Here is a 23,603-nt window from a genome sequence, read left to right on the forward strand (position 1 = left end):
TTAGCTTGAAAGGTGTAGCAAGGACACTGCCATGACAGCACGTGTGTTCAGGACCTACATAAAATGTTTGACTCTGGTAAGGTTGCTCGTTGCGTAGTGCCCACTACAGTGGAATCCAAACTCAGTTTAGCGTTTATCCATGGTTTAGTATAAACAATAGAATAGCATTTTACTATCTATCTGACCAGATAAAACATGCATTACCATGAATTATTCTTACTGTATCTGACAAAGGTCTTGATGTCCGTGTGGAATAGGACTGTTCTCTACGACAGAAAAAACCCCCAATACAAACCAACCAAACAAAATAGCTTAGAGATTTCAATCCTTTCCATAACTGTAAGGACAATTAGTTCAAAAAGTGGGATTCTTCTAGATTTCAGTTTTATATTTCGCATCATCATAATCCTTTTTATGTTTTAGTTCATTATGCAGCTGTAATGTATATTGGCAAACACGATGTTTTGTTTTATTATAAAATATTAAAATACAATCTTCAAACTGAGATCTTTGCTGCATTTTAACCTCATTTGATATACATAAGGGGATTCTTCAGACCTGGGTGAAAAAAGTGTATGTTTATGATTTGTCTGTGCTCTTGTTAAAGGTTGGCTATATTACACTAACGTATTTATTAAAAGTAAATGCCTGTACATCTCATTGTTCAGGGTGCAGTCAGGACTACCTGAATGCAAGCTTTCCTCTGATACCTTAATCTATCGACCGTCACAGTGACACCGTTTGCTCCTTTCACAGAATTCAGCGGTGGGTTTTACCGTGGAGCACAAAACCTGACTGCTGGGAGGGACCAGGCTGGGGCAGAGAGCAAGGAAGGGCTGTAGTCGCGCTGCCGTTCCGCCCAGATAACGCAGTAGGGTCTCTAAGCTCATGATGTTAAAGCTTGCTCTCTTTTTCTTTTTCAGGCTCATTTCATCTTGTGGTGCTAGACAGATGACGACACCAGTACAGACAGAAGCTAGTACAGAATTTCCTGGTGAAATGACCCAAATGAAACTAAACTCGTCATGAATTAGTGACGGGTGAAGGGCGTCAAACTGCCTACTTCCTATGTGTTCAGCATATGTACTTATGGTGACATCTGAGTATCTGAAGCTTCAAGATCTTTCTTTGTCTCTGGAAAGGAGAATTAAGACAACTTAATAATGAAGAAAAAAAAAAAGGAAATGCGATGCAAGATGAGTATCCTTTCCTACATGGATATTCCTCAGCTTTATTAACAACAACAACAAAAAAAATTTAAAAAAAATACCAGCAAATGATCGTTTAATGGCAAATTTATTCTCACAGTCTCAGTATTGCTACACTGCTGCTTCTTCCGTAAGATGTGTGTGTGTGTGGTGCATAGCAACAGACTTTGTGCCAAACTGAAAAATGTTAAATTTAGCTTGCAGTAAATAATATAGCTGGAATCCATCTTGGAACAAAAATCCCCATTATACATGAAAATGAAATATCTGGGTAGGTTTAAACCTTCCTGCATATTAACTCTTCTGTTTTGTTATGGCAGTTCAGAATATGCTTTTCAGGTATACCTGGAAGGTGGCCACATCCAAGTGTCATCCTAATGAAGACTAGTGAAATTAAAAAAAAATTAAAATGATTGTTAAAAAAATAGGTGTGGGTTTTGTTGTTTTTTTTTTTGCGTTTCTGCTTTCCATCCCAGCTACCACCTCCCGCCGTCAGAGAGAGAAATCGCCGTGTGGTTGACTCGCGTCCCTGATTTGTACCTGTTCAGAGCAGCCCAGACCCGCGCGGCCCCGCGCCCGGGGAGGGTTGCGGGCGGGGGTGCCCAGCTCGGGGGGCACCCTCCCCTCTGCCGGGGCCGGGGGGAGCAAAGCACCGCCCCGCAGCAGCGGGGCCGGGCCGGGCCGCGGGGGTCAGGCCCGGGGGGGCCGCCGCGGCACCGCCGCCCCCCGCGGCTCCCCGGGGCGCCCCGGCCGCCGCAGCGCCTCTGTCCGCGGTGCTGAAGGGTGGCGGCGGCGGCCCCTCACCGCGGCCGCGCGCGAAGGGGCGGGGCGCGGCGGCGACGGGGGGGCGGGAGGGGCGCGCTCCCGCCGGCCCGGCTGCTCGCGCAGGCGCGCCGCCGCCTCGCCGGCTGCGCCGCCCGCCCCCTGGAGCGCGAGGCAGCGCGGGCGAGCGCGTGTGAGGGCAGGGCCGGGCGGCGGGCGCGCTCAGGCAGCGGGAGCACAGCGGCGCCGCCGCCACCGGCACGCGGCCACCCCCCCCCCCCCCCATCCCCGTTATTTCCGGAGCCGGGACGAGGACCGGAGCGGCGGCAGCGCTCGGCGGCAGCGCGGGCAACGGCTTCCTCGGCTCCTGCCGCCCGCCCAGGGCTTATTTTCGTTCCGTTCCTCCCGTGGTTGGCTTGCTCCCGCCGGCCGCTCGCCCGGCGCGCAGAGGATCTAATTTGCTGACGAGCGCGCCCCGCGGAGGAGGAGGAGGAGGAAGAAAGGCCTGTTTCCGTGGCTTTGTGGATGCTCTACTTTTCCTGGAAATGCAAAAGATTATGCATATTTCTGTCTTCCTGGCGCCTGTGTTGTGGGGACTGATCTGGGGGGTCAATTCCAACAGCATACAGATCGGTAGGTGCCCGCGAGCCGGGGGACCTCGCGCTCCCCCCGCCGGAGCGCCCGCTCCCTCGCGCCGGCCGGTGCCGCTCGGGCATTCCTGTCATGTCGCCGGCAGCCCGGCCCCGCCGCGGCACCCGCCGGGCGCCTGGCCGGTCCCCTCCGGCGGCCGCGGCCAGCGCCTCCCCCGTCCCCTCGCCTTTCCCCCGAGCCGCGCCGCCCGTCCCGCCGCGCCCCGCAGGCTCCGCCGCGGCGGCCCCCAACGGGACGGACCCGCAGCCGGCCTCGCTCCGGCAGCGGTGGCCGAGCCGCCGGAGCCCCCCCGGCACCCCGGCGGGCGGGAAGGGACGCGGCCCCGGCGCCGCTCTGCCCGCGCCGGGGGCCCGCCTGATCCGTGCGTGCCTGTGTGTGTTTCCCTGCAGGGGGGCTGTTCCCGAGGGGCGCCGATCAGGAGTACAGCGCGTTTCGGGTAGGGATGGTTCAGTTTTCCACCTCGGAGTTCAGGCTGACTCCCCACATCGACAACCTGGAGGTGGCCAACAGCTTCGCCGTCACCAACGCCTGTGAGTAGCGGACGCCGCCAGCCGGCTGTGGCGGCGGGGGCGGGGCGCCGGTGTGGGGTGCCGGTGGGTGCCGGTGTGTGTGCCGGTGTGGTGTGGCGGGGGCGGGGGGGGGCGCTGCCCCGCCGCCGCCCAGCCGGTGCGGGAGCGCCCGGGCCCGGCCCCGGGGAAGCGGGGCGCGGGGTCTCCCCGCGCCGCCCCAGCCCTCGCGGGGGTTTAGCGGGGTTCCCGCCGCCCCCGCCCGGCGGCTCTCCCCGCGCGTTACATAAGGCTGCGCGGCCGTCCGCAGCGCTCCCCCACCGCCCGGGGGCCGCCCGCGGGCTCTGCCGCGGCGGCGGAGCCTTCCCGGTAACCGGCGGGGGACCACCCCCGACAGCAGTCGAGCGGGCGCGGAGCGGGCGGCTGCGATCAGCCATTTTACGCCGCGCCGCGCTCCATCTCGCCGCCCCGGGAGCCCCCCGCCCGGCGGGCTCGTGGCCTCCCCCTCCGCCTCGCCGCGAGCCCGCGGCGAGCCCTCGCCCGGCGGCGAGCCCTCGCCCGGCGGCGGGCGGCGCGGGCGGCCGCGGGGCTCTGCCCTGGCTCCGCCCCCGGCGAGGCAGGGCCGGGCCGCACGCGTGCCGCGGGGCGCGGGGCGCACGCGTTGCTCGGGCCGGCGATGGGGAAGGCGGGGCGGTGCAGCGCCGCCGTCCCAGCGCCGAGAGAGGAGCCCTGGGGCGCGGGGGTCCCGCAGCGCTGCTCGCTGCTGCCCGCCGCTCGGTGGCTGCCCGCCGGGTGCAGTCTGAGCCCGCGGAGCGGCGCGGCTGGCGGGGGAGGGCCGGCCGGGCGTGCCATAGAGGGGCCGCTGCAGCGAGGGGCTGCGGGCGCTGCCCGTGTGGGTGGTGAGAGCTGTGAGCGTCAGGCTGCCGGTCCCAGAGCGAGGAGGGGTGTCCGCCTCCCCCCGCCGCCCGGCCTGACGTGCCCGTGGCAAGCGAAACCGGGGGCCCGCAGGGAGGAGGGGGCTCGCTCTTGTGCCGTGCTGGCCGCTCCCGCCGAGCCACGGCTCATCGGCCACCCAGCGCTGCGCTCCCCGAGGCGCTTCCCCATCCCTCCTGGGGGCAAGCTGTAAGGGACCCTGTGTCTGGAGGTTAGCTATCAGTGAGAGCAATTCTCCTCCATTGGCGACCTTTTTTTTTTCCTTCCCTAATTTAGCTACGTTATGGTAGGTGCGGTGGTGCTGAAGAGGGGCGTTTCAGCACAGACGCAGGTGTAGGGGGTGCAAGAGTTCAGCCCAAGGAGCTTTCAGTGGCATGTGTGAGGATAGGAGGGTATAGCATGCACACCTGAAGTCGAAAAAGGTCAGAGCACGTAACCAGCCACAGTAAGGCTACTTTGCTAATCTTTGCAAACTGGGGAGTTCTTGCTTTCTTAGGTAATGAGGGTTTCCAGCAACCAGAACTGCATGTGGTTAATATGTGCAGTATGTATTACTAGGACTGTCGGTGAAGTAAAGGGTTGTGTAGCAGTCTAGATGGCATTCTGCAAAAATGTGACGGGTCCTTCTGTGTTTCTCAATTCTCTGAAGTCAGCGAAATCCTGAAAATAATTTGTGTAAAATGCCCATTTTTTTTTTTTTTTCCTACTAGTACTATAGACATGTATAGCCACCTGGTCTTTGTGAAAGTAAAGGATTCATGTTCTTCTCCAGTCCCATCAAGTTTTTTATCTGGGTTTGTGTGCATGCATCAGCCTTTTTGTTGAGCTTAGCCGTCTTCCTTGGAGAACTCTTGTAATACTCATATGACATGTGTAGGCTGTAGACTGCAGCGATGAACTTTGAGACTTCCAGCAGAAGGGAGATGCTCTCCACGTTTTGGGTTTCCCTTTCTCTGAACATTGTCCAAGTCTTCCATTTTCAAGCAGTTTGAAGAGCACCGAATTGAAGACATGAACATGTATTCTCTTTTCCATCACCTCAAGTCAGCCTTTAGTGAAGTTATCTTGTCAATTGGATTTAATTGACTAGTGAAGCATATGCTAAAAATATGCATAGTATTTCCTTGATTACCTTCCAAGGAAGGTTTGATTGCAGAACAAGGAATTCTGAAGACAAGTGTTTGCCATATATGAAGCAGAATTTAGCAGTTGATCACAGAGCATTGCATGCACAAATGGTTAAGGAGGATCCATCTTTTTTCTGTCCCCGTTATGCTTGTTCTCATTTGAAAGATTGAAAAATCTGCAGGTTGTGTTTTTTCAGAATAGTGTACAAAGAACCTGTGTCCAAAGCCAGCACTATCAAGAGTTAAACAATGCAAGTGTAAAAGAAGGTCACAGAAATGTAAGATAGCATGGAACTGAAAATGCTTCAGTATTTACCCAGGTATTTCACTCCAGCAAGGTGATCTTCCTTCACAGGAATGTAGTGGCAGGCTTATACCGTAATAGAAATAATGCCCTAAGAATAACAATTTTCTGAAATGGACAAGCAAAGTATTTCAGCTTTTGATTTAAAACTCCCAAGCCAGCCTGGTCTCGAGCTGCAGAAACTCTGGGCGATGGTGTGAGGGAGGCGGCTCTCAGCCCTGTGGCCCAGGGGGGCGGCAGCCAGACCCACCCCACCACCCGGCCGCGGGTGGCCGCCTAGGGCCCATCGCCCTGCTGGGGTTCTGCCTGCCTGCCTGACTGGCTCCTGCCGCTTGGTAACCAAAGGGAAACTGGGGCATGCAATTCCATCTGCTTTGAAAACAAACAAACAAAAAACCCACTGTAAAACCATTCAAAGGAATCTTCAAACATATTATCAGCATTTGCTCAGAGGTCATTGATGGAGCAACCATTTTTTAGAGGAATGAGTTGTATTCCTGGTACTACTTTTAAATTAGGTTCCTAAACTCCCAGAAAGAGGAGACGGTGGTCATGTACCACTGAGGGATGTTTGAAACAATGTAAGACTACTCAGTCATTTAAAGGTGACCAGAAGACATGTGTAGTAGAGGAGAAATGGAGACTCTGTGAGCCTTAGCTCACATAGTATATCCATAACAAATAGTCACTTGTTGGACTGTTGCAAGTCTTGTGCAAAACTGTGTTGACAGGTCATTAGGAGTAGCTGTTGGAATCTAATTGCAGTTTGACACCTCGCAGGTCAGTGTCACTAGGAGGCTTAATGGTTTTGATTGAGAGATGGTGCAGTCTTTCTTCAGACTGATGGCACAATTAAGGGAAATGTTCACTGCCATGGCTACTGTTACATCCTTGACGAGAAATGGGCTAGACTTAGCCCTCTTTGAGAATTCTTGGTGATCCAGAGGATTGCAGTCTAGCTGGTAAAGGCAAAAGTTAACGAAGCGGTTCACTCTTAACAGAACCTCTTTGACTTTTAACAGCTGGGGCACTGCAGGTAATACATAGGGTGGAATTGGAAGGTATCCAAACCACTGGACTTTATTGTCCTTCAGCACAGTGTCATTGAGTCTAGTCTAAATGGAGAAGTGCTGACCATCAGTGACATCAGATTTTTTTCTTCAACACAAGAAAAGAGGAAACTGGTGAAGATGAAATCCTTTCCTCTTAAATCCACCAGCCAAAACAGGGATAGTTGTGTTACGTACTCACATATTTTTTCACTGAAAGGATATTGGAGTCACCTAAAGAGAGGTTTCCTATGGAGTACTGTAAAACCTCCATAGCTGTAACAAGTTTTTCACGTAGTAGTTTCAGCACAGAGGTAATATATGCATGATCCTGGATGTTTAATCCTGCTGGCTCAAGAGCCAGTGTTGAGCTCTTCTGTTTTAAATCAAGTCTTACAGCTCTGCAGGGATCACTGCACCATGACATTATGACAAGGGGATGCTGATTCATGCATAAATCTTAGATCCTTTCATTATATCTTTAACCAGCAGCTTTGAAAACCTATGAATATCTAGCATGTTGCAACTTGGGAGTCATGTCAAAGGTTTTCCCAGACATTTTGCAATATAATGCTGTAGATTGCATTCTTAAAGAAATAGCATTCAGCATACTGCTGAAAAAATGATTAAAGAATAAGCGAAAAAAAATATATCCTGTAGTACTGAAGATGCGAGAAATTTAGATGTGTTTATTTGAATTAAAATTACTGTGGACCAAGCCCAAATATGTTTCACAATAAATGATTAGAACTGATTTTGAAGGAAAGAAGGAATTTATTAAATGCTTGCATTTCAGTTCATTCGTATTCCTGGTAGTTCTCATTTCCTTTTCACTATAAAATATTTCTTGGGCTCAGTGAGCAGATGTGAAATAGGTTCTGTGCCCCCTTGTAATTAAAATGGACAAGATCAGATGGGTTTCTGTAGTAAAATGGTACAATAAAACCAGGATGTAGCCTACAATAGGACCTCTTGTGCTTTTGCTGGTCTCAAAATATTCCTTCCCTCAAAATCAAGCTCTGTAGCAAACTGTAAACATTCTTCTACTCCTGAGAGTTATTCGTAAAGAAACCTGGGGTATTTATTGTGTGACAGCGCTGTCCCTGCTGTGCATCTTTGCTCCTGCCTCACAGAGCATTTTCACACAGCTGTGTTCCAGAATGTGGGCAGATACAAGTACGACAGTTTTGGCTTGGCTACTTGACTTTTCAGGTTTTTATTATGTGATTATTGCATTAACTTTGTCAATATATCTGAAATAAAAATTCAATTTTTAATCTAGTATGAATATATATTTTGCTCTTATAGAGCTTAAAGGGAGTTATATTTAATAGTTTGTGAGTAGCATATCAGTCAAGCCTTAAATGCACCGATCAAGCTCCTAAATCAACCAATATTATCAGTCAATCTCTTCTATATATTCATATGTTTATATATGCTTTTATTTATATTTAAGAAATGAAAATGTGGTAACTTTTTTCTATTTATGCTAATAAAAGCTTTAATTTACACCGACTTTGATAGGACTATTGACTGCACATAGCTGGGGATGTACTTAACTCCTTGCATACGTAAGACTTAGTGTACTACCAGTGTGTGTTACACACCCTGAACCAAGGGCCGATTTCTTTAGTTCTTTTATCAAGCTTCTCATGATTAAAATATTTTTGAGAATTAAGGCATATTTAACAGATAAATAATTCTTTTTGAACAGTTGATTATTACTAGGGAAGGATGTAATAACTGGGAACATGTTATTAGTTTGAAAATGCATTAAACAGGTAAAGACTATTCTATTACCAGTATGTAGAAAATTAAGATGATCAGCGTAATTAATTTATCAGGCATCTTCTGTGAAAACATGATTAAGTTGTAAAAAAATATTTGCTCAAGGAAAATATAATTTTAAATTAATAATTCTCTACTATGTGCCGGTAGGACTAATTTTTAAGAAACTAAAAAGAGGAAATAACCCACGGTAAACATAAACGTGTGTATATATGTATATGTGTATATAAATGTAAATACGTATGTACTTATATAGTGAGCAATAGTTTATTTTGAATGTCACATAAATAAAAAGCAGGTTAAACCCTACAATCCATTTTCTGAAGAGGATTATCTCAGAGCTTTTGCTAGTAAGATAATTTATTCACTTTAAGTCAGTGTTTTCACCCCTGTGAATCGAGTGCATGAATTACTGATTTTTTTATATTGAAGGTTCATGCCCATATTGTGGAACCAATGTCACTAAGACTGAAGCCAAGGAATGTCAGGTCAGACTGAAAATAATACTGAAAAGGTACCTGAATAGGTAAAAAATTTAGTTGTATATATCAAACTGTCTATAGATGTATATGTGAATGGGCTTCTCATATGACAATTAACTGGAATTTTCATTTCTGAAATAAACAAGGTTTTTCCATTATTTCATAACTGATCATTGCATTTATCAGAACATGAATACAGTAGCATTTGCTTTTAGAAGACTGTGGACAAGGGATTAATTCCTTTTGCCATATACATGTCTGAAAAGGTATAGGGCAAAAGCCTATAGGGCTTTTTTATACAAAATATGTAGGTTTGTGGAGCATCATTATTATTTTGTTTTGAAACCTTAATGTTTTCCTTTAATAAGTTCATTAAAAAAATCTGCATTGACAAATACATATTAGGTGTAACCTTGTTAAAACTGAAGAAGGGCTTTGATTTAAATGAAAAAGTCCTTCCAATAATGAATTCCTTATGGATAAACAATAAGGACTGAATAAAAGCATCAGACAAACATGATGAATGCATATTGTAAAACAGATGAACAGTAAGGAGTAAAAGCAGGTTTTAAATAACCACATGTTGAACAAATTCGTATTGCACCTTCTAAAATCAATAACTGTGCTTAAAATACTGCTATTGTATTTGTTTGCGTGCACTTACAGAGTGGTATAGATGTCTTTTGAAATACTATTTACTTTTCTTTATCTATCTGTATCTAGGCCCACCATAGAACATTTTTTATTTTCTAATGCAACATTGCTGTCCCCCCCTTGTCTTAACAATTATTCCATACCAGTTCTTTGATTTTTTTTTTTTCATTGTTTTAAGAAAGGTTCTCAAATCAGGCAGTTTATGGAGAGATAACCTTTTTCCCCCTAAAGTTCCCATTTGGGAAATTAATATAGCAAGTTAACATTTCTGTCCTGAGTTTGATTTAATGTACAGATACTTAATGCATTTACCTATGGCTAGTCGCTTTATGAGAGTGCAAAAACTTTTTTCAAGGAAAAGATACTTGTTATGATTCTGCAAGGAGGTGTGGTTCAGCTCCAGCTACTACTGTCTCCCACCACCTGCTCCCAAACCTGACTCAGAGAAATTAATAGGATTTTTCTGAGAGTTGAAATGTTACATGCAGTTCAACTAAAGGTGATGGAATCAAGCACAAGAAATGTCTTATTTAAACTCTAATCTACTATTTTATTTGATATCAGAGGAAGGATATTCAGGTCTGTATTCATCAACTTAAATCAGTGTGTGATTGCTTTGTATGCTTGGGGTGCTGGGTCTGTAACTGAATTACCAGTCACTTCAGCTAGTCCATGAATGACTTACTGGGCTTTATTGCACATGGAAATAGTATCTTCATTATTTAACTACGGAAGGTAAACGTGTTTGCATTTCATTGTTGAAAAGAAAGAGTACTTTTCCATTTATGTTTTAAAATGGACATATTTTTCCCAAATGATTCTTACAATGAACAAGAGTAGGACAGAATTCTGTAAAATGTTCGTATTGGCCCTGACTCGTAAATGCATACTCACACAACTGGTAGAAGAGTTTCAAAGCTCAATAATGGACAGTGGCTAATTATATGAAGTATTCAAAATAGATATATGAACACATGCTTGCTATGCTATCCCACCTATTCAGTTTAATCTCAATTTCAGGTAGTTAATATTGCGTTGATTTGATGCTGCAGTTTTTCAGGGTGCTGTGGTTAAGGCTGTCATACCACTGTAATTTATTCTCAGTATAAATGTGTTTAAAAGTTTAAAAACATGACTTGGGGTGGAAAAGATGCCTCTGCTTATTGCAAATGGCATGAACTGACTTTCACACACTTTGAAAATTACAAATAACAGATTCTTTCTAAACACTCGGTATGACAGATAATTTAAACAGCAATCTGTTAGGTAATGTGGAGATTTTCTCATCATCTCTGCAGAGAAGACTACTTTCAGAGGTCACGTCAGCAACAGGGCTGGAGAGCTCAGCAGAACAGTTTTGCAACTGCTTTGCAGCCTGGAGAAAGGATTTGTTTTATTTTCTTTGGGTTTCTGCCTTTTATGAATGTATTTGGTAGTTGTGGTAGTGTATAGACTCTGGTCTATATCCATAAAATGAAAAGGCTAGCATGGTTTACCATCCTAAGTAAAGTGGATCGAAAATATTTGAATGTGTTGCATTCCCTTGTATATGTGTAAACTATCTCAGAATGTCTGCCAATATATGCTAGTGAAATAGACTGTACAGCTCTGAGCAAGTCAGAGTAATTTGTTCAATAATCTCGTAAATCTTTGAAATTGAGGATGTTGAGGGTTAGCTTGCTCAAAATGTTCCTCCCTGATACTAGTTATGAGTTGGTTTTGACAAAATGTCTTCCAAGCCAAAATGCTGATTTATTTTTTTCGCTGTTTTTCCCTCATAAAATGTAGGAAATTCCATAATGCTTTAATACTACAGTCTCAGAGGGGGTTCTTGGTACCGATGTGGGATCCTGCAAGCAGCAAAACTGTCCTGCGTGATTGTGCCTTGTGCAGATATACTGATATCAGGGAGTTCATTCCAGGTGTAATACTTGAAAAACAGGGTAGATAATTTGCATGGCTAGGGCATACGAAGCTCGTACTCACATAAGCTACGGCAGTGTTACTTAGAGCAGAAGCAGGATTGATCCACACCAGAATTACAGTGAATGGTTAGGAGAATCATCCAGGATTTAACCCAGTTATTTCATGTCTTGCCCATGTCAGGCAGAGGACCTGAATTTAACCCTTTGTCTTTCACTTCCCAGTTGAATGCCCTTAGTGCTGCGCCATTTTTGTTTTGACGTCCATTTCCCTCTCTGTCTGTCGCTCTGGTACATTTTTCCTGCCTCGATTAATTTTTGGTGAAAAAAATCTCAGTAATCTTAGTTTTGTCCTGATGCAGGAAGAGGGAAAAGTAACTTTTAGGTTTTGGGAGCAGGAAGACAATTTCTTGCCCTGTGTTCTTATTATGATAAAGCAGAGGAAAAAAATGACAACGTTAGGAAAATTAAGTTATATTAATTTAAATAATTGCTCAATTAACAAATACTAATTGGCCAGATTTATACACAGCTTTAAACTTCTGAAGCCATTTTAAATGAACACCTGGAAACATAATCATATAATTTTATTATATTTGAAGGCCAGATGGATTTGAGGGATCAGGAAGTAGATGAGAATGAGTCACTGTACATCACAAAGTGCAGTATAAGTGTGGTTTTAATTTCATTCACAGCCTTGCATCTGCCCCATTTTGAGGTGCTTTCATTTGGTGAGAGTGGATCATGCTGAAGTTCTGAAAAGTCATGACTGAAAAGTCATTCAGTCCTTTTACTGACTAATCGGATTAGCTCATGTATTCAGCAACCTGATCCCGTAGTCTGGGACTCCAGAGTAATAAGGCCAGGCTATTTTTGCTCAGTCAAATAAATGGTCAAGCTTCTGCTGATCGTAGTAGGAACAAAAACGGATCCAAAATTCATATTTCTTTTTCTGTATGAGTGTGGAAGACTGATTTATTTTTTTTGTATATGGAAAGAGGCAGGGATTAAACAATTCCTAAAAAGTGCTAAAATGTTTGAGCATCTATTGGACCTACAGAATATTTTTTTCTAAACTTTATGGTACATGCTCATATATGACTCCATTTTTTTTTTTTTTTTTGAAGTATCACACACATTTCTTAAGTGCTTTTTCAGGATTCAGTATGGAAAGCTTAGAAAAATTATTAGACCATTTCAATTCAGTATGAATATGTAAATAGGACTGTTAGCTTAGCTAAAAAAGGAAAGGTTTGGTCTGTGCTTGTGTAGGTGAAGAGGAAAAACATAATGCTTGCTCCCTTCCTTTGTTTGCATTTGATCATCGATGTTATTCTTTGGTAAAATCTTTGCATAAATTCGAAATTTTCATTTTTTCTTAACTCCTTTTTCACTTGTAGGAAAATGCATTTTGGCTTGACTTTATAGAACTCAGTAGTGTACTTTCACTATAGCAGTAAGCAAGAATCTGTGAGCTATAAATATTGACTTTTTAGCAAGTGAAGCACTTAAGGTTTCTTTGAGCTTACCTCTTGACTTCTATTTCGGTGTGATAAAAAGAGAATAGATTCTTCAATGTCTCCATTTGTGGAGGCACTTTAAATTCACTTGCAATTAGTACACCTGAAGACCTAGTTTGTGATACTTACGCTATCCTGTGTGACCTCAAGGTGCAGCTTCAGAAAATGTGAATGTCCTGTAAATCCTGTAGCACATCTGGCAGCCTATGGGGATGCCTCAGATACTCCAGTGTCTAAAATAGCGCTTGGTACATGCACGGAGTAGCCTGAATAGTTTCCTGAGTTTCATGAGAAAAGAGCATGTCTGTAAACACCCAAACAACTTTTAGGAACTCTGACATTTTTGTAGGCTGTTAAGTACTGTTGCAGTGAGTTGGTGTTTGTAGTGGAAGGCATGGCTCATATTAAGTCATGACTTAGTAATTCCAAATAAATACATACTTTCAAGGATGCTATGTGCCTATTCCAACATGTTGAAGAGCCTCCGGTATTACTAGATTTAGCTTTGTCCCTCTGGAGATGCAAAAAATGGTTCACTTCACTTCAGGATTTTTGTTTTCCTTTCTGTATGGAACTGTTTCTGGCTTCCTTTTGGACCCATCAATACAGTGGGTCAGTCAGTGGTGCAACTCCTAGCATTACTTTCCATTTTCTGGTATGCAGAATTGTGATTTCGTGTGCCTGTGTTTCTGGCTTTATCTTGCAGTCTAGGAGCTTGCAGTGTTCAATTTTTGCAGTATTTCATTGTTACATGACATCTTGAGATGTATATGTTGCAGCACGTAGAAGCCATTTTCCAAACTAAGTATCAACTGCCTTAAAAACTAGATGTATTAGGAAAAAAGTTCACTTGGTGTGTTTCCTCTCTTCATATAGGTGATATATTTCAACAGCGTAGATTTAATTCTGGAGTTTATTTTCTTTTTTTTTTTTTTCTTGTTCTGTTCTCATAGTGCTTAAAACGGTTCTCCAAAACAAGTGTTGCTACTACTGAGTTATTAAAAAGACTGTGAAAGTAATTGTGCTAATTATTTAATTTTGACACATTAGTGGTTCTGTAGCAAGACATTTGTGCCTTTAAAATTAAGTGTCTTATTTACTAAATGTAATTTGAAACTTTCAGAGGAAGCTAGTGGTGTTTGCAGAAACATGGTTAACCTAGTCATATCACCACAGCTTGCTTCCCAACTGTGAGCTTAATTTTGTGCTCTGCAATTTAACTATCTTTGCTTTTGGTCTGATTTTTTTTTCCCTCTCTCTGTAAGAAAAATTCTGAGTTTTTTCTGTAGGCTTCCTTTTCCTCCTTTCATCTCTGCCAACCCGCTAAGTATACCCAAAGTATCTGTTTTAGGAACCATCTCATTAGAATCGTTGTCTGCTTTCCAGGTACAAGAAGTTCTTTGTTAAGAACTCCTTGCTCAGTGACTGATTTTGTTTAGGATACAGATCCGTTGGGTGATAGTGACATTAATGATGGATGTAAAGTGGGGGTTTTTGTTTGCTTGGTTTTTGTTTTCCTGAATGCTTTCTGTTATAGAACTCAAGAGATCTCATCCTGTTCCAAAGCAGCTTCCTAAATGTGTATGACAGACCAAAGGAGAGACTGTATAACTTGACAAGCTGTCAATATGTCGATATGCTGTAGGAGAGTTTTGTGGAAATAAAATCTCATGCAGTTCAGACCTGTCCTATCCGTCCTTCCAGACTTTTAAGCCAAGAGCAGACACGGACAGTGCAGTTTAGGTCTCTTCTGGTATTTCTGGGAATTCCTTGTTCTGTAACCCTTGGTATCTTTATATACTTACTGTGAGACCTTCCTAGCTGTGGTGACATCTCCAAGTCGCTTCCATAAAGTAGGCCAATACAGGCCAGTCCCCAAAGTGATTTGGAAACTATGGTGCGTAACACTGTCATGTGTACAAACTGGGAACTTACAAGAGTCCAGGAATGGCACAAGGCTGGAGGCATCTATGTTACCCAGACTCAGTATTGAGAATTAGATGCGTAACAATGAAATTAGCAACAGTTAGCACCTAATGGAAAAGACATTAAGTCAGCCTAAATGACAGAAAGCTGCTATTTAGAAGCTTCTAACTGAAACTGTTAAACTAAAACTGTTCCTCTCCCTTCTTGGGTGGCTGACCGCGGCTCTGGGCAAAGGAAGTGGGATTAATGGCCAGAAGCTACTTTCTCCACTATAATGGATTTAAATGCTCTGGTTGTATGGTGCTCTGGATGCCGTGCAGATCTTCCACCCTTTGGTTGGAATAGCCCAACGGTGTAGAAAGACGTGAGAGAGCCTGGGAGCTCAGGGGATGGTAGAGAAGAGGAGCTGACTTTTTGCCTTATCTTTATGGAACACAGTTGGGGCCAGGGCGAGAAGGATATTTTTTTTTACATGTGAAAAGAGAAGCAGTTATACGATCAGGTCTCCTTTTCTCTGGGATATACTAACCTCAAGGTTTCTCGTTAGATTAAAGTTCTTCATCTTAATTTGCACTAGTAGACCTGGATTTTTGAACCTGGTATTGTAAAAGAAAATATGTCTTTTGGCCTCCCTTAAGGAGGGATTGCAGTATGTTTTTTTGAATGAGTTCATTATTATCCTGGAGTTACAGTTTGTAATCTATGCTTTATATTTTAGGTGGTAAAAGTTAACGCTGTTTGTATTTTAAGCTGCACTGGCCATGAGCAACATGGTACTTGCTCTTCCCATGGGTCTAGTCGGTTCATTGTTTCTAGATTAAATTCAGGGTAGGGAATTTAATCTGTAGAGTTCTGTATATGTTTAGTTCTGGCTATGTGGATAGAGATTTCTTCTTGTTTAGCTGTTACGGCAGCTAGTTTCATGGACACTTAAGCTAATAGGCACTAGATTTAAAGATTAGGATGCTGTTGACAGGATTTTTTCTATGAAGGATGCTCAACTTTGTATGTGCTTTTCATGATCTGTCAGATGATCTGTTTCATCCAAAGTATTTGCTGAAGGAGCTGATTGGAAAATGAGAAGAGGAATTATTTTTAGGAATGATATTTTCCTTTTGGTCATCAGATAAAATAAGATTAGCTTGTTTATTTCTGTATAATCTTCATGCAGAGAATGATTAATTCATATCATGCTCCGTTTCTATGAAAGGGAAAGTAGGAGATAGCAATAAAGCACTCAGTTTTGTTGTTTTTTTTTTTTTTTTTCTCTCCCTTTTTCTGGATTACTGAGCACAAAGAATGGAAGTTCCATTTAGGGTAAAGTGCATAAGGAAAATGTGTTCCTATCACCCTTTAGAGGCACATAATATATGCTATATACTATGCTGATTTTTCATTTCCTGTGTAGAAACAGGAAGCAAAATTTCAAGGAAAAACAAGCTTACAAACAAATAAAACAGTCTTGTCAAGATCTGGATTATTCATACATAGCATGAAAAGTGAACAATTTAAACCTGGAAGTCAGAATAATAGCATGAATAACTGTAGTGATATGCTGTTGAATAGCAAATGAGTGCATCAAGAGAAAAATTAACAGAACAGCCTTGTTCTGGTGTGCCTGTACCTTTTTACAGGCAATGAAATAATAGTGATCACAAAATCTTATGCAGCCCTCAGGAATAAGTTTACTAGATTTTTCTTCAAAATCTCCGTTCAGTTGATGTAACTCACTCTGACAGCTACTATAGGGCTGAATCCTGAAAGGTTCAGGGTACTTAGCATGCCAGCAACAGTTATCTGGGATTGCAAAAGCTCAGCAGAGCTGTGATTCACAGGATTTGTGCTAGCCTTCCCCATGCATTTGATTACAGTTCATCCCATTTTAGCTCACCCATGTAATTATGAAAAACAAAATATAGGGAAACGTTTGGAGTTTTAAATTAAGAATAAACATTACAGAGAGTTCACATATGGGTGAATTAAATGGTGTATTTTCTATTACTAAATTACTATGGTTGATGACAGGTAGAGGCTGTAATTCTAATCCTGTGATGATATCAACTGGGTGCCTGTGCACACTACCATTATTTCTTTTTTGTGTGTCTGGATTTCCTTCCCACGCAGAAGGGTATTTTTGAAAGGGACAGTCAGTGCTCTGTAAGCCCTCCAAATGTCGGCAAGAACTCTTGCCCAGCCTGGAGGTGCTCCTGGGTCTGCTGTCCACAGGTAGTCACAGTTGAGCAGAACACTCAGTCCTCATTAAAATCATGCCATTTGCTTAGGTAGCAATCCTACCAGCTCTTAATGGTTAATTTGGAATATACTAACTGATTGGCCTAAATAAACTATAATTAGTGAAAAAATACAGGAATTCTGGCAGTTTTCAAGATGGATGTTCCTTTGAACAATTGGTTGTTCTTCAATGCAAATGTTCTTCTGGAGGTTGTTTGAAAACATAACTTAATCAAGAGAAATCTTGTTGAAGAGAATAGGCTAGAGTGAAGGTCTACATAGGCACCTCTCTCTGTCTTCAAAATTATTCCTTCTCAGATTCATTATCTTTTGATATTTAGCCATATATCTCCTCTCGTAGTGAATATCATGGAAGTTTTCTTTTTTGAGAAACAGTTACTTGTAATCACATCTAGTTGTAATTCATTGTAAGCTGCAGTTACATTTTTAAAAGGAATAATTTCAATTAAATCGTCAGCATTGTGGTTGAGTTTTGTGATAAAATGGCAGGTAGCAGTTATTGATTCCTCTAAAAATGTAATGCCTTGATGGTATTTCTTTCAGTATTTTAAAATCTTTTTACAAACTCTTTGACAACAACTTAAGCAAACCAAAATGCCACTCTTCAGAAAATATGCATGTGCACCATCTTGCGGTGATGATAATCGACCACTGCTTAAGATTCAGGCAACACATAGAACGGTTGTTCACGTTTTGTGCATAGTCTAGAAAATGTGTACAAGAAGGAATTTTTTTTTTTTTTCCCCAATGACAATTGAAGCTCATGATGTAGTGGTTTGTTTTTTCTTTAATTTCTAATTTCATGTTCTGAAACTTGGAAGATTATGCTCATATAGCAGAAGCTTAACCTGCTGTCTGTTGTTTTGTAACTGAAAGACTAAAAACTAGATTGTAGCATTGGAGAACAGCGCTCTTCCCCTCCCTAGCGTGACCTTAGAATTCTTCTGGTAGGCAAAGGTTGCGAGTGGTTGGGTCATAAAAGTAGAGATGTGTCAGTTTAAAAAATCAATAAATGTGCATGTATAGTGTGAAGGGATTGAGGAGATGTATTATAACTCTTAACCTTGTATGTCTGGAGTCCTCCAAAATAAAAGTTATTTTTAAAAGTGTAAGAATAAGACAAACAATTAAACTTGAAAATATTTATGAAGTCATTTTTTCAATGGCCTATAAAAAAATGTGTGTTATAAAAGAATACGTGGTGATGATTAAACAATTCATAGTGGCTGGATGTGGTACAAAGTTTTCATGAGTAATCATTTAGTATTATCTGATTAGTGTGAGTGATTTCACCTTTAAATAAACTTTCTAACTACTTATTGTGCAACTTGCAAGTAGTCTTCTCTGACTGCAGGTAATGCCTTATAATGTGCTATCATCTAGTGGGCTTGTATCCTTAGTTATTCTAGCTGTACCAGCAGTACAGGTTTTGATCTATGCCAGTTAGCTGCAGCCAATGTCCAGGTGTGGTTTAGAGAAAGTGCAGGCCAGGACCTGTTTGCAGTAGGCAGTCTGGAGGTGGCCACCTTGTTTTTAAGGGAAGAGTGGTTGGTTGTTTGGATGCGAGTTGCCCAGCCAGTGGCAGTGGGGATGGAGAATGTGTAGGGGCTCATCGTGTTTGCTGTATCACTATTGTATTCACTACTTCGGGACATCAGGAATTTGCCTGGCATATTGTAGGTGACTTCAAATCCTCCTTCCTGCTTTATCTCCTGCTCTTGTGATTTTGCATATCCCCCTTCTAAAATAGATGATGTCAGAAGTACATCACAGGCAGGTGTGAATGGGGGCACGTGTCAGGAGTGCATCACTTTGGAACTCTGCATAGCAGAACGAGAGGCCTTGTCAGCATGGCACAATTACGGACAGACTTGAGTTCACACCAGTGTTCCAGATTTCCTGCCATCCACTCCAGGAACTGTGAATACAGAGAGGTTCTCAAGTGTCTCTTTTACCATTCTCCATGTGTGACTTGGCCTTTGCTCTGGAGTATTTGATAGTAGGAACCGATATGCTCCTACATGCATGTTTTCAGTAATGAAGAAAATGACTCTTCTTGTGCAAAAGAAGATACTTACAAAACACAAAGCAAATTTAATTGACGTCTTTACATTTAGCTTAATAGAAATCTACAGAGAAAGGCATAACATTGCTTTCCTAGTAACATACTAAAACCTTGTTTCTGATTGCAATATTCTGTGTTTTCACATTGCATTAATTCTCAGTTTTGCTAATTTCTAAATAAATTCAGTAAAATGAAGAAAAAAAAAAAAAAGAAGTTGCTATGCTATCAAGAAAATGCCATACACTTTTCTGACAAAAGATTCTGAATGTATTGTGATGTATCCTTCAGGGAAACTGGCTGCAGTTTTTCCTGTGCTTTTCTGGAATTCTTATTAATATTAACTTCTGGCAATGCATTACAATGGCATTACAAACCCCAGAGCCTGTTTCGGATGCTCATGCTGCCAAGTTCAATCCATGTACAAGTTATAGACATGATACTTTTTCTAGGAGAAAAATACATCATTGCTATTTTGAGAGCACTCCTCTGTTTGCTTTGCTGTGTTTTACCATTAACAGAAGTGAAATGTTTGATATAAGAAATTGATTGTTTTACTGGGTCTAATTTAGTCCTGAATGTGAACAGCAGTGTTTGCATTATTCTGGAGTTCTGTTTTAACTGTCACAGTGGTGTGTAATTCTAGTCTGGGATTTGATATTTCTCTTCAAGAAGAAAAATAAATTGGACTGAAGAGTGGCTTTTTGATACCAAGCTGCAGTTTGAGGGCTTTCTCGTATCAGCCAGTCCTTTTACAATAATATTTGGTAGGTTTCAAGGCCTTGCAATTCTCTGAAGACAGACCCTTTTTTTCAAACTCCAGGCTAGTGTTCCACTAGGCTTTAAAAATTAACTGATTTTTGAAGTGGACTTGTCTTCAAGCCTTAGCGATTCGGGGGGGGGAGTTGGCAGGATTTTTTGGGTTAGGGTTTTTTTTGTGTGCTTTTGGGGTGTTTTTTGGTGAATTTTTGTCCTTTAAAATTATTTACTGAAAGACTTAGTTCACCTTATGCTCAAGTTGAACAAAATATATATGCTCTAGAATAAAATGTATCGTCTAAATATTAATCCTTGGGGAAGAACAAGGGAAAGGGAAACTCTTCTGCCAGTCAATTTGCAGCATAGCGTGAAACAGTCGATTACAAAGGTGAAGATCCTGATTTTGAATGCACACTATTATCAATCAGATATAAATCATATGTATAATCATCTCGTATAAATCACACCATTACAACTCATACCATTATAAGTCAGTGTACATAAGACTTGCAGTCTGATTGGGAATCAGTGCTTTTTATGAAGTCCTGATATTCATTTCAGATTATTTCTGTTTCCTCAAGGGTATCATACACTAGTGACAAGGGCAGTGTTGAAGATGAGAGGCAGTTAAGAGCACTTGGGATATTACATTTAGACTGGTCTGCATCTGTCAGTAGTTCTGAGGGATTTGAACTACATAGCCTTTTTATCAATTACTTTTTGCATCAGACTGCTATAATATTAAGGATTGCTAATTTGAGACTACTTTGTTTAGTGTTCCAAAAGCCTGTAAATACTTCTGTATTTGTAAGCAGGTGTTAAGAGTGATTGCTGTACGTTTGGTAACTGTACAAACAGTTTCATGGTAGAACCCTTCAGCAACTGTAAATAAGAACTAGTTTGTACTGCAGAGCATTGTCTGCATTTATTTGTATTACATTCCTGTCTGGATGTCCCTGGAGGTATTGCAGGTTTATTATATTTGACATTGCACAGCTGTATACTAAGTAAGTGCTGATCCTTGGCCCAAAAAGCTCAGAACCGAAGTATACAAGGGAGACAGAACTTTCTTTCCTCTTTTCACATGCAGTGCAGAAGAGGAGTGGAGGAAGATTAAATTAATTACTCAAGGTCATAATGAATGTCTACAGCAGAGCTGGAAATGAGTCTAGATTTTCTAAGGGCTGGTGAGAAAGCAAGAATTCTGTTTGACAGAAAAATTCATTGTTTTGACATTAGTTTCCTTTCTAATAAGTGAGGGAAAACAATCCATCAGAAATTTCTTACGGGTAAGGAAAAAAGATACAAAGTTGACGAGGGGGAGAAAGACATAGAAAGGGAAAATAAGTAGGCAGGAGGGAGGAAGAGAGGTGGAAGGGAGAGAGAGAAGGATGTCAGAACATTTGTATGAAAGGGGGAAAATCAAAGTCACTTTCTCCTCTGCATGATTCAGGTACTTGAACCAATGTATTGTTTTAAATAAGTGCCAATTAGAGAACTCTTGCCGTTTTCCCTGTCCTTTTTCTTTATGTTTGTGACCCAAAACGCTATTTTAGACCTTAGAAATTCTCTTTTGGGATGAGAGGAAGAATGAAATGAGGAAAAGATTGATTTCAACAAAAAGTTTCAGTTGACAGAAAATGAATGTCTTACCAAAATGTTTCTGACCAACCTCATTCTTAAATCCCACTCCAGAATCTTAGGTCATCTTATTTCTGTTAATTACTGCGTTACACTGCTTTCAGTCAAGAATCATTGTATTCCAGAAGGTACATAGGTGCAGAATAACAGATTAACTCTTAGATGTCTTCTCTCTTTTGGAGAAGAGTCACACTAAGACACATAAAAAAATTGAACAACTGTTTTTTTCTGGCATGTATGTTTTAGAGCGAGTGTGAATTTAATTTTTTTTTTTTTTTTAAGAATATTTCTAAATTCCATTTAATACTAAGTTTCCAGGTGGTGACGTAGAAAGGGCTTTGCATTGATTATGGGTAACCACCATGAATGAACTCATAGTAGTAACTAAGACAAAAGTAAAACGAAGAATATTGCAGAAATAGATTTTAAATGTAGACCTTTCCTGGCCGTGGAATACAGGTCTTCCAAGGCATGAGTTACAGTGTAAGATCTATGATGTATAATCTGTGAAATGCTTAATCCTTTACTTCCTAGCTGAAATGTAAAACTGTTTTGCAGTCATAAAATTTCAGATGGATTTTGTGGGTTTTATTCCGTTGATGTCAGCAGATATCTCTAGCAGCAGAGAACAAGTGAATTAAATGTATTTTGTATCTTTAGAAAGTGTGATTCTTAGAGGTTTGTGCAGAATCTTGTTTTGTACCAGGCAAAGCTTCTTCTCTTTCACAAATGGTCCTCTTTTGGTACTGTTGTGCACAGTGAGAGGACTTTTTGCTGAAGGCTTCCTGCTAGGTTTTGCGTTATCTAGATATCCTGGGCCCTCATGACTGCTCATTATTCTGACTGAAAATACAGGATTGAGACCTTTAATTTCATGCAGTATTTTAAGGAAAGCAACACTGAATGAGAAAGGCAGGTATGAAATCTTGCTCATCTCTGGTCTGGAGGTATTATTTCTGTTTTTTGTGTAAATATAAAATACTTTGTACAGAGATGGTAGATGATCTCCACCAAGGTGGTGAAATACCTTATAACAAACAGTAAGTGTCTGAATATGGAGATAACTGCCTGGAAAAAAAAAGTCATAATTTAATAATCTCACAACCTCCTAAATTTCAGAATGATAAGACCTGTTGGTTTGCATGCAAATGAATCATAGAATGGTTTGGGTTGAAAGGGACCTTCAAAGATCACTTAGTCCAACCCCCATGAATGAAATGAAAGAAGGCCTTCTAGTTTTAGTAGCTCAAAACTGTTTTCTTCTGCTAACCAATACTGCTTTTGTTTTGAATGAGTTCTGTTTCAGTCACGCGTTGTTTTTGTGTAACTAACTGGATTGTGAGTCATTTTAATAATGACTCACATTTTAATGATAGAGTTACTGCTTATTTTATGATGAATGGGAATAGTACTCTATCATCCTTCTGTTGCTGACATCAATAACTTCCATATTTTCCTGGTTGTACCGGTGGCTGTACATCAGTTATGAATATGAGGGAATCAGTCTTGGTGGGGATGTTGCACATAACCAGATTGGTAGTTCTGGTTCCATTTCTCATTGTCTAGGAAGAACTCAGATTATTTTTGGTATTTTCACAGGCTTCTTCCATAGACCTCTGGTTAGGTTAGCAATAGTCTTTGATTGACCCAGTAGAAAGCTAGACCGTGTAAATTTTATGATACTAACCTTGATGAATGAATGTAAAGGAGAAAGTTACAGAGCTTAGCTGGTTCCTGTGTCAGCAACTTCTCAGTAATAGAAGAAAACTCTTGTTCTCAAATTTACTTCAGTTGCCAGATTATGCTCACTGCAAAAGAGGGTGAGGACATTACTTCACTAAATGGTGCACTGTATTGGGTTTGCGTGACAAGGTTTTGGTAGCAGGGGGGCTACAGGGGTGACTTTTGTGAGAAACTGCTAGAAGCTTCCCCATGTCCAACAGAGCCAATGGCAGCCAGCTCCAAGATGGACCTGCTGCTGGCCAAGGCCAAGCCCGTCAGCGATGGTGGTAGCACCTCTGCGATAACACATTTAAGAAGGGGAAAAAGTTGCTGC

At 41.9% G+C, this 23,603-nt stretch overlaps 1 protein-coding gene across 2 annotated transcripts in view; it reads left to right on the forward strand.

Annotated features, from left to right (window-relative positions):
• Positions 1-2,515: 2,515 nt before the first annotated feature.
• GRIA2 (glutamate ionotropic receptor AMPA type subunit 2) overlaps positions 2,516-23,603 on the forward strand; it is a gene marked incomplete at both ends in the record, with an annotated part of 92,436 nt that continues 71,348 nt past the window's right edge. For both annotated transcript variants that reach the window (XM_082316559.1, XM_082316560.1), the window contains 2 exons: positions 2,516-2,603; positions 3,011-3,151. In XM_082316559.1, the coding sequence (XP_082172685.1) occupies positions 2,516-2,603; positions 3,011-3,151 (229 nt within the window). The remainder of the gene's footprint in view (positions 2,604-3,010; positions 3,152-23,603) is intronic.

This window comes from Platalea leucorodia (assembly GCF_965183815.1).
Source record: "Platalea leucorodia genome assembly, chromosome: 6".
Taxonomy (NCBI): domain Eukaryota; kingdom Metazoa; phylum Chordata; class Aves; order Pelecaniformes; family Threskiornithidae; genus Platalea; species Platalea leucorodia.